Source organism: Oryzias melastigma, linkage group LG21 (assembly GCF_002922805.2).
Source record: "Oryzias melastigma strain HK-1 linkage group LG21, ASM292280v2, whole genome shotgun sequence".
NCBI lineage: Eukaryota > Metazoa > Chordata > Actinopteri > Beloniformes > Adrianichthyidae > Oryzias > Oryzias melastigma.
The window spans coordinates 8620158-8631244 of record NC_050532.1 but is presented as its reverse complement, the minus strand read 5'-3'; the positions used below and the strand labels follow the sequence as shown (position 1 = coordinate 8631244).

The 11087-nt window shown below is 43.2% G+C and overlaps 1 protein-coding gene across 2 annotated transcripts in view; it reads left to right on the top strand.

Moving 5' to 3' along the window:
- sik1 (salt-inducible kinase 1) overlaps positions 1-4395 on the top strand; it is an 8495-nt gene extending 4100 nt beyond the window's left edge. For both annotated transcript variants that reach the window (XM_024286800.2, XM_024286799.2), the window contains exons 6-14: positions 13-137; positions 221-344; positions 427-647; positions 728-877; positions 960-1067; positions 1146-1371; positions 1457-1714; positions 1796-1985; positions 2061-4395. In XM_024286800.2, coding sequence (XP_024142568.1) covers positions 13-137; positions 221-344; positions 427-647; positions 728-877; positions 960-1067; positions 1146-1371; positions 1457-1714; positions 1796-1985; positions 2061-2511 — 1853 coding nt within the window. In that variant the 3' untranslated portion in view covers positions 2512-4395. The remainder of the gene's footprint in view (positions 1-12; positions 138-220; positions 345-426; positions 648-727; positions 878-959; positions 1068-1145; positions 1372-1456; positions 1715-1795; positions 1986-2060) is intronic.
- The last annotated feature ends 6692 nt before the right edge of the window (positions 4396-11087 follow it).

Here is an 11087-nt window from a genome sequence, read left to right as displayed (position 1 = left end):
TCTGTCTGGCAGACTTTGGGTTTGGAAACTTCTACAACGCGGGGGAGCCTCTGTCCACGTGGTGTGGCAGCCCGCCCTACGCCGCACCTGAAGTCTTTGAGGGGAAGGAGTATGAGGGACCTCAGCTGGACATCTGGGTAAAAGCAGATTAGATTCAGATACATTCAAACTGGATGAGTTAAATCATCTGTAGCTAACCTTCCTCCCTGTGGTCCCTCAGAGCCTCGGCGTGGTGCTTTACGTTCTCGTCTGCGGCTCTCTTCCATTTGACGGACCGAGCCTCCCCGCTCTCAGACAGAGAGTCACAGAAGGACGCTTCAGGATTCCCTTCTTCATGTCTCGAGGTAACTATAATCCTCACAAATGTTAACCCCACAAGAAGGCTAATTTGGGATCCGAGACTCATTAGCGGCTTCCGACTTTCAGACTGTGAAAACCTGATCCGTAAAATGCTGGTGGTGGACCCCGCCCGCAGAATCTCCGTCGCACAGATCAAGCAGCACCGCTGGATGCTGGCGGACCCCACCGCCGCCCACCAGACCCTCTGCCACTCCTTGACAGATTATAACTCCAACCTGGGCGACTACAGCGAGCCCGTGCTGGGCATCATGAACACGCTGGGCATTGACCGCCAGAGGACTATCGAGGTAGGCGGGGCTTCGGTTATGTAAAATATATGGAGTCCCTGAAGTTCCGTCTAACATTACGGATCTTCTGTCTCTCTCAGTCCCTGCAGAGCAGCAGCTACAACCACTTCTCTGCGATCTACTACCTGCTGCTGGAGAGGGTGAGGGAGCACCGGGCGCAGCAGCTGAGTCGTCAGTGCGGGAGCTGGAGCCAGAGACCCCGCAGCACCTCCGACTCCTCCGGCACAGAGGTCAGACCTCCCTCTGCGTCCTCGGACCTCCGCTTCGTCTTCGTGGGGCGCTCTGTTTGAAGTCTGGAATGGTTTCTTGTAGGGGATCATGGAGATGGCAGACAGCTTCAGGAGCACGCCGTTCCCCGCCAAAAGCGCTCCTCCTGCTGTGTACTCGGAGGTGGAATGCGACCAAGGAGGATTATTCCAGGTATTAAACTAAACCCAAAGTTTGTGGTCAGGAAAACGCTTGTTATTCGCAGTCTAATCTTTTTTTGCTGTTCCTCAGCGGGTGGTGTTCCCGGTGGAGGCCAGTTTGAACAGGCTGCTCTGGAACCGCTCCATTTCCCCCAACAGCCTGCTGGAGACCAGCATCAGCGAGGAGGTGCGGCCCCGAGACCTGGAGGAGGAGGAGGCCACGCAAGCACTCGGGCCCCTCCTCCCACCCACCACCACGTCCCGCAGACACACCCTGGCTGAGGTCTCCGCCCGCTTCCACCAGTGCAACCCCCCATGTAGGTTTGACACAAATGCACCTTTAAGGAGAACTTCTGTCCCTCGGGACTAAAAGGAGACGTTTCTCCTTTTCTCCTCCTGCAGGTATCGTGGTGAGTCCTTCCGACGGCGCCTCCTCCGACAGCTGTCTGAAGTCCTCCTCCAGCCCCCCTCCCTCCTTACAAGCTGCTATCCGGGAGGTGTCGACCCTTCAGGCCTCCGAGACCCAGAACGGAGTGCCAGCACCTGCCGGTGCTCCTCTGGCACTCTCCTCCCACCTATTACCCACACAGGGGCGGAGCAGCCTCCCCTCCGCCAGCTTCCAGGAGGGCCGACGAGCTTCAGACACCTCCCTGACTCAAGGTAACGGCAGCCGTTGAAGCACCTCAGCTGCTGCTCATCCGGTCGCTCTGATGTGTAACGATTTTGTTTCTGCGCCTTCAGGACTCAAAGCGTTCCGCCAGCAACTGAGGAAGAACACGCGCACCAAAGGGCTTCTGGGATTGAATAAGATCAAGGGTTTGACGAGACAAGTCGTCTCCCCTCCTTCCTGTAACCGTGGCAGCCGGGGTTCAATTGGCCCCGCCTTCTCGGAGCATCGCAGCATGCTGGAGGAGGTGCTGCACCAGCAAAGGTGAGGCTCGGGTTCAGAAGTGCTGGATTCTTCAAGAGTGAGTTCATCCATTAAATTGGGATTATTTGTTTCCAGGATGTTGCAAATTCAGCACCAACCGCAGCCTCAAGTCCAAGCCGCCCCGACGGGACCAACCCCCAACCCCCTCCTCTTCCTGACGCAGCAGAAGTCCCCCTCTCTTCCATCCACCACCATGTTTGCGTCCTCCCCCCTGTTCGACGCCCCCACCCAGCCCAGCCAGCCCCCCCAGCCGCACAGCCCCTGGCACCAAACCCTGGAGACGTCCTTCTCCGGCTCGTCCCTGTCCCCCGTGGCGTCGGCCGCTTACCTCCTGGAGGCGCGTTTGCACATCAGCCAACAGCCACGCCCCTACCCTTTCAGCAGCTTCCAGCCCGCCCCGGCTCCCGTCGCGTCCAAGCCGGTCATGTGGACGACGGGCTCCAGCACCGATCCAAACATGCAGGAGCTGACGGGCCTGACGGGACAGCAGCAGCAGCAGCTCAGCAGCTGCGTGATGGTGAAGTAAACCATGCGGCGACACTCATAGGAAAATGACTCGAGCCCCAAAAGACTAAAGGAATGGGGGCCAAAAAAACTGATGCAAATGAAAACACACTGAATACACATAGGTTTGTGTTTGAGATCATATAAGCTAACGAAGAAGCAATAACCAAACTCCGGATGTTAGCGTCAACCATCTGGAGAAGCAATAACGGACTAGAAAACTCTGACGGACTCACTTGAATGAAACGAGAGCTGTTGTTGGTGGCTGTCTCTCACAGGTTCTAATGCTGTCTATGTTTTTGTTTGTTTTTAAAAGCATTAAGTCCCTCCCCCTTTTTTTCATTTTTTAGTAGCTCCCAAGTGCTCAAAGTTTCGCCTGCACAGAAGACCAAAAACAAAAAATTCCCCCGCTTTGTTCGCCTTCTCGCAAAGACATTTCAGCGTAGCAGTGGAACATGCAGTATGAAGGATTTTTGATTCAAACTGTGACACTTTGATTTTGTTATTATTTGTTTTTGCTTTATTTGTAGCTAAACGCGAAAAAGCTGCTTTTTACCTCAGGCTGCAGAAAGACAGCCTCCTTCAGGCCAAACGAATGAAGGCAGGGTCCGCCGGTTGCAAGAAGCACAATAGGTACTTGATCCAACCTGAGAGCGCGTGGATCTTTTCCTCTCCTCTTTTTTTGTTTTTCTTTACCTTCATGTTAGCTGCTTTTACTACCTCCTCAGGCAACGAGGTCAACACGTTGAAGGTGTCACCACATCAGTTCGGGACTGAGATGAAAGCCGCGTTTCACGACGCAAACAGAACAAAGTCTGTTGGGAACTGTGCAATATTTGACATATGAAAGATCGGGCTTTGACTAGAAGAGGATTTGCCTGAGGGATTTGTTGTAGTGTTTTCTGACGCAAAAAAAGGTACTTTTTGATGCAACCAAGGAAAAAAAATACTGTAGATTCAGAGAAAATGCTTTCCTTCCTTTGGTATAGCCGTTGCTCAATAACTACGTGGAAGAATTTCGTTTTTGTTTTACCAAAGAAAAGGGTAATCCGTCAAAGACACTACTGACTTTTCACTTCAAATGCTGTCTCAGGATGTAGCACAGTTTAGCTTGTGAAAAGGTGCCGCCAGCAACCTTGATGCTACATCTGTTGGTTTATAGCTGCTACACGATAACCATGGTGGTATTCTTTTTTTATTATTATTTTACTCTAAAATAAGGATGAGAGGAAACAAAAAAAGTCACAACAAAGCAATACCACATGGTGCTAGAAGCTAGAATCCGCGTGTCCGTCCGTGCAGCAGTCCAGGTGTTAGCATACATGCAGTCCGCGTGCTCATCTTTAGCATGTTATAGGAGCGCAGTATTTTTTTTTTTTTTCTGCAAACATGCAGTGTTTTCCCTGTTCTCCGAGCGTCTGCCGTCTTAGCTCAGCCACCACAGACAACCGTGCCTTTATCCGAACAAACGCGCAGTCGGATTTCTCCGCAACTGATTGCAAAAAAGTGAGGAAAAAAAAAAAAAGAAGATGAAGGATGGACGGCTCCACGGCTCGCTCTAGTTCCCAATTCCTTTTTTTTTACCTTGGAGCTTGCTGTGTAAACAGAAGCAAAGTCTGCACTTTATTCATGTTTCTGATGAGAATCGTTGGTTTTTGTCTTCTGTTTCCGAATCATGTCACTGTCGAAACACTAAGACTCTTGATGCAAATCTGTAAGGTGACCCTTTTGATAAACTTTTGTTTCTTATTTGTTACTTGACTGTGTGACCATAGGCACGTCTTTATGTGTGTGTGAGTGTGTGTGTGTGTGTGTGGAGCTGAGGAAGAGGCGGAGACAAGCTGTTTGTTTAAGAAAGATTGTTTATTTATGTGGCTATTTATTTGAATAAAGTTCACTTCCTAAATTCTGCTGCTTCTTCTGTTTAAATTTAAGTTTTTCATTTAAAAAAGGGAGACTTTTAGTTTGGCAAACACCTTAAAAATCTCTTTTTTTGCCTCAGTCTGTTTAAAATTTCCACTCTGAAAATTCAAAAAAGTAATTAAGTAAATGATAAATAAATAATTAATGAAATTGTATATAAATAATTAATGCAATTAGGTAAAATGTGGATCCCAAATTTTTGTCCTCAAAAGGTAGATTTGTTTTCAATCAATCTTGAAAGAAATTATTTTAAGATTAAAGCCACAAATGGCCTTCCAGATCATTTTATTTTATTGTTTTATTGTTAATGGCTCGATGTTCAAAATGCCCATAATTCCTTTTTATCAGGTACTGGATGCATTAAAATTATGGTGAGTTTGGCAACAAGAAAGAAGAATTGTAAAAATAATCTGGTTCTTGCACTCCAGGACTCCTGCAGGCCTTAATAATATACCAGAAAAGGAAATAAAAAAGAGCTTTATGCCTCAAGTTGATCTGTGTTCATGCATTAATTAAATCTTTCTTATAAAATTCAAATTGACATGAAGAGGAGTTGGTTATAACCTCGCTTTGTCCTCTTCTATGCCAAGTCATGATGTTGACGCAATAGCCACCTGTAGTAAAGCTAACGAGGAAGACGATGACGCACCGGGCCCTGATGACCCTTCCTTCAGCGGACAGGTTTCTGACGTTTGGCACGGAGCGACGTGTGACTCAAATGACGCCACCGCAGCAGAAGCCAAGCTGTCCGCGGGCCAAGTGCACTCCGCTGCACCCGTTCTTCCCTTTCTGCTCGCTGATTATCTCCAGCTTGATAAGATTGAGAGAACGTCTGTGGAACAGCTCGGCTTTGCCGCCGCACGAGCTTCTGAATCACACCAGAAGCTCCCCGCGCTCCCAGACACAGCAGACGCTTTTTGCAGACAGAGACGGTTTTCTGGGAACTCACATTCCCAGCTGCCGCGAACGTATCGGCTTGCTGTGTGATGTGGATGAGATCTGGTTTCAGCTGGCAGCACGCTCCCCGAGGAACAACATAAGGCGGCGCGTTGCTGGCCTCATGTACGACATCCATTTCAGTGTTAGCATGCACTTCCACACATCACGCAATGTAATTAATATCAGCAAGATCAAAGGTCACGCGAGTAGAGGCGGCTGTCATCTGAGGCTACTGAGTTTCTGCTCCTCGTGTTTAAATCTGACAGTATTTTAATGTCTGAAGGAAACAGCCAAACAATGCTTAAATCATTTTTTTTGTTTCGTAAACGTGTACAATTCTGATAGTTCAGTTGTTAATAATAATTGATTTGGTCACACTTCATTCTGTGTGCACCATCCTCACTCATTTACAGTTATACAAAAGAGAAAAAAAACTGTAAAATAGTTTATATTACTTAGTGAATAATCAATCTACAGTTTTAAAAATATGTTTTTAAAATTCTCTCAAATATTTGGTTGAGCAGCCAATTAAAGAGTTAAAGCTAATCTATTCTGATGCAAAATAACATAATATATCCTCAAAAATCCTAGTCACATGTACTTTGTTATTATCTTTGTTAATTTCACATAAGCAAATGCAAAACCAAATGTAATGACGAAATCTCAGAACACAAATGTAATTTTTTATTCAATATTTAGTTCTAATTGGTGTAAATAAACTCTATTCTGTAGTGCACCTCTGTCTCAGGAAACACATTCACCATAGTTAGCATTTTCTGAAAAACAGATGCTAGCTGCAAACTAAAAGTGTTGCATAAACTGAAAACCTTTATGGGGAATTAATCAAATATTGAATAATGTGGAAAAAAAAAACACTAAATTAGTTGGGAGAAATAATTTTAAGCATAACGTATCATAGTATTTCAACAAGAAAATTGAAGTACCAGAAGCTAATAAACGCGTAGCTTAAAGTGCTAAATGTGGCTGATTCCAACTCTAAATGCTAAGTTAGCTTAACAAAAAGTCCCCAATGTAAGAATTAGCTAAACTAATGCAAAACTTTACCAAACAAAAGATTAAAATAAGGGGGGAACCTGAATGCAAAGAATTTAATATTCTTTGCAAGAAGATGGCAGGAGGCAAAGAAGAATACAGCCGAAAAGAGGACAAAACTTTCAGCTTGGATCTTGAGTCGAAAAAAGCGCTGGTCTGACGTTGTTGTCATAAATCAATGGATTTCATCATTTGATGACAGTAACTCCGCCCCAACTGGTCCATTCCATATTCCTATGGAACGGGGGACCAAAATCATACGAATTGGTCCAACCTAATGGGTCCATTTTATAATGGAAACGCTCAAAATACCATACTGGTCCGGTCTGGAACGCTCAGTGGAAACATGGCATACTGGTTCTTGATCATTTCTAGGGCATTCCATTCTATACACTTTGACAAAATGGTACACACCATATACAGATCATTAAATGGGAAGTAGTACGGGAATTCAGACGCAGCCCTAGTGGATGTCTTTGACTCAAGGCCATTATTTTGTCTGATTGTTTTTTGTTAGAGGAAATCCTAAATATAGTCTCTGAATCTACATACAGACTTGAAAAACTGGCGCTTATCTAAACACCAGCATTTATTGCGCACCTGAACGTGCCTCACGTGTGTGTAGTCTCACAGGTTCTGGATAAACGTGATGACTCAAAGAGAAAATAAAGTAGAAAATACACACAAAAAATGTAAGAAAATGACAACACAGTGTTTAAAATCCAATTCTTGTGTTTTTTGGTGTGCTGAACCAATATCTAAAACCTAAAATAGTTTGAGGTTTGTATTTATTTTCTGTGAATTATTTTCAAACTAAAAAATGTGGACTATGCTGAAACCATGTCAGAGAATTGGTTTGGCCATTAAAACACACAAACACACGCACACAAATGTTCCTAAGTATTATTGATCTTGACACAAGCAGTGATTATCTGAGCTGCAGCTGTGGCTGGAATGTACGTCTACTGAAGTACTCGCTCCTGTTGGTTCTTGGGAAGGCCATTTGCTCGCTCTTATTTACATGTTTCCTGTGACAACAGATGAGAGGCTGATCCTCTCACAGGAGCTCCACTCCGCTGTGATTGGTCAGCTGCAGTGGCCTGACCAGACACTGTCCATCATTTGGCAGCGACTCGGCTGAAATCTGAGCATTTTTCAGCTGAAAGCAGAGAGACTGGGTTATTTTCCTTTACGTGACACAGAGGCAGAAGCTGATTTGTTTAAAGGAGGAGGGGGGGTCCCAAAACTCATGACCCACAAAGTGAGCCCTTTCAAAATAAAAGTCTCAGTGAACAAATAAAGTTAGTAAAATGTGGAAGTGGAAAACGTTAGAGAAAACCCAACAACATTCACTTGGAGGCTCCTCGGTGAGCTGTGGAAGTTAAAGAAACCCGGTTCTGAGATGAAGACGGCTGCATTGTTCAGCCTAACCGCCCCACTTAGCTCCTGGATTGCAGCTGCAGAGCAGGTTTCACTACGTTTGCCACAAACTGAAGGTATGTGAGGACAAAGTCTATGAGTCACTTTCATACACAGGAAACATTTACGACATGTGACTCTGCAATTATCCAATTAGCTTGATTGGTTTTTAACATGTTTTTTTAACACACGGAAGTTATTTGAGGTATGTAGGATAGAAAAAACGTTTTTTTTCAAGACATATTTCAAACAGGTGTATAAACAATAATATTTTTTTACTACAGACTTTAGAAAAATAAATTATGTGGCGTTTGTTTTTACAGCGACAGGTTCTGGCTTCATATTAGTTCTAATGTTTCAACTCTATTATTTAAAATGATTTATGAGCAGAGCGTTTATGCTAAGGATGAGTGTCAGTGCAGTTAAGATTTTACATTTTTATTGAAGATTTCAAATTTATGCATTTCTAAAGATCTGGTCAAACTTTTGTAAGCTTTGGATAAAACATTTGGTTTTGACTTAATCTCACTTTAAACCTCATAAAAACTGATTTTGTATTATTTTAAGATTTTCAGAGGCTTCTCTCGAGTCCCTTTTCTGAAACTTTAATAACACATTTTCATTTATTAATTTACTTGTTTGAACTAACATCCAAATTCAAAAGCAAAAGCTGTAAAACCACAGTTTAGATGTGAACAATCAATAAAGTTTCTTTAAAATTAACTTAATACGACAGGCTTCTGCTCTGACTGTTCCACAGGTTCTCGGGGAGTGAAAGTTTGCCGCCCTTTAAAATACGCCATGTGCATTTCAGATGATCTGTAGATCAAGCTCCACATGAGAGAAGAAGCTGAGCTCCCACTGAATATGAAGTTGCATAAATAGGATATATATGTGACAATAAATTTGCCTAATGGACAATTTTGAAAAAAGTTGATTTTTTTGGGTGCATTTACAACCATTTACCAAAATCTCTTCATCCGTCGCCACTCCCACCTAGCTTTAAAAAGATGCCGACGTCTCCTTTGATAGTTGATGCAAACTTCTGCAAGGATGTGAGCTCAGAAATCAAAAGTTTGGACTTTTGTGTTTATGCTTATTGTGCTAACAGGGTATAATCTATCATTATTTTAATGCAGCCACTTGTAGATGACGAGGTCCATGATAGCTCCAGTATTGTTGTTGCACTGGTGAAGTCAGGCTGTGATGGGTGATGGGAAGTGGGGGCGGACTTACAACTCAGGGACAAATTTCTAATCAGCTACTGGTGCTTTATATAAACTATGTCCAATAAATCAATGCAGGTTTTTTTTTTATTTTGGCTAAAAATGGCATAATCATAATTAAAAAACACTGGGAACACTTTTACAATAGATCAAAATATACTGTAGGTCTTTAAGGTCATGAAAGAAAGACGTTCTTTGTATCTAGTTTCGTGAGTGAAACCACACGAGTGCTACAGAAGATAAAGCCACAAAGAATGATGAGAGAATGACTCAGTCGTGTTGTGTCACTAAGACCAGAGACATTTGAAGAAAACCACAAGTAGGTGTACGTAAACGTTCACATTTTTATATAATTGAAGCCTTTCACATCGCTGAAATATTTGTCTCCTGTGTTGTCCTTTGCCACACGTCTCAACAAGACATTTTCAACGATAGGAGAGAGAAAAACAGAACATTTTGGGACAATTTCGCAAACTTTTAAGGAGTTTTGTAATGTTCTCAGCAGACTAAAACCGACAACATGTCGGTTTGTTTTTCTGTGCCTCTTTTGTTTTGTGTTTTTGTGTTTCCCCTTAAACAAGGGTGGCTTTAAAGAATGCACAAACTGAAAAGGCTCATGACTTAAAAAAAGAAAAAAAAAAGGGAAGTATTTGTGAGAACATGCAAGCAAATAAAACCAAATATCATTCAGAATATGACTATAATGACAGATTCATCATAGATTAGCCCTTTAACACCTGAGGCGTCACCGGTGACGCTTAAACACTAAATTTTTAACATACCTGTTAACGAGATCAATGTAATTCCAGTGGATTCTGAAGAAGGGAAGTGCCGTGAGCTTTACTGGAATTGATTGTGTTAACGGTGGAAAAATTACACCAAATCAAAGAACAGTAAGAAGTAAACAGTAAGAAGGTCCTAATTCGAATCCCAGTTAAGTTCTTTCTTGCACGTCCAAAAACAGGCTTCATAGGTTAATTGGTGTCTCTAAGTTGTGAGTGTGTGGCCCAGCCTGGTGACCTGTTCAGGGTTTATCCCGCCTTCACCCAATAGTAGCTGGGATAGGCTCCAGCAACCCAGGGATTCAGGGAGTTCTGAAGAAGGGTAGAATGATTTTAGATGTTACTTGAGGTCAGGGCCGGCACTGAGCATAGGCGGCCGCCTAGGGCTCCATCTGCTGGAGGAATGCGCCAAATTGCAATGACTTTTTTACAGTTTAACACACCACTCATCTCGCTAAAATGTAAAAAAATATGGTCATAATTAAAACTATAAATAGAATAACTCAAAAGTTTAACATAATCATTTTTGCCTGGTGCTGTGCCCCTCCTTGCCTGACGCAGCGACGACCTGTCGAAGCTAGGTGGAGGGGGGGTATCTGTTAGTGCTTCTTTAAAACTTTAAGAATGAAAAAGCAGCAAAGCAAGTCCCCAGAGACAGCTTTGAGGTAAAAGAGGAAGGAAGGAAGAGAAAAAAACTCTCAAAGTATAGGTTTGTCTGTTTTGTTTGAATTCAGCTGCTTGGAACCCCAATTTTGGTCAAAAAATACTCTTGTTTTTGGTCAGAAAAGAAGAATTTAACTGCCTATCTAGTTTTTTCCCTCATTTTAAACCTTTAAACCTCAAACACTGGAGATGCCGATCAAAAGATTTACCATGCTGAGAGTCAAATTTCAAAAGTTAGTGCGGTGGTTAGCAGCCACCATCCATTGCAAAGGTTAGGGGTTTGCGCCCCAGCTAGGGAGAAGTGTTATTATACATTTAAAAAAAGTGATTATTATTAGATTCTTTAGAATTAAAATTAAATAAAGGCTTTGTTTATATATATATATGTATATATATATATATATATATATATATTCCAGGCAGCTACAGTGTTTCTTTTTTGCGTGCAGTGATATTTGTGTGTTTTTGTGGGAGGGGGCAGAAATCACGTTTCGCCTAGGGTGCCATGCAGCCCAGGGCCGGCCCTGCTCGAGGTCTAAGAAAGAAAAAGAATGATAGCAGTGTTTTCAATGCCCCTTTTGATCATATTTTTT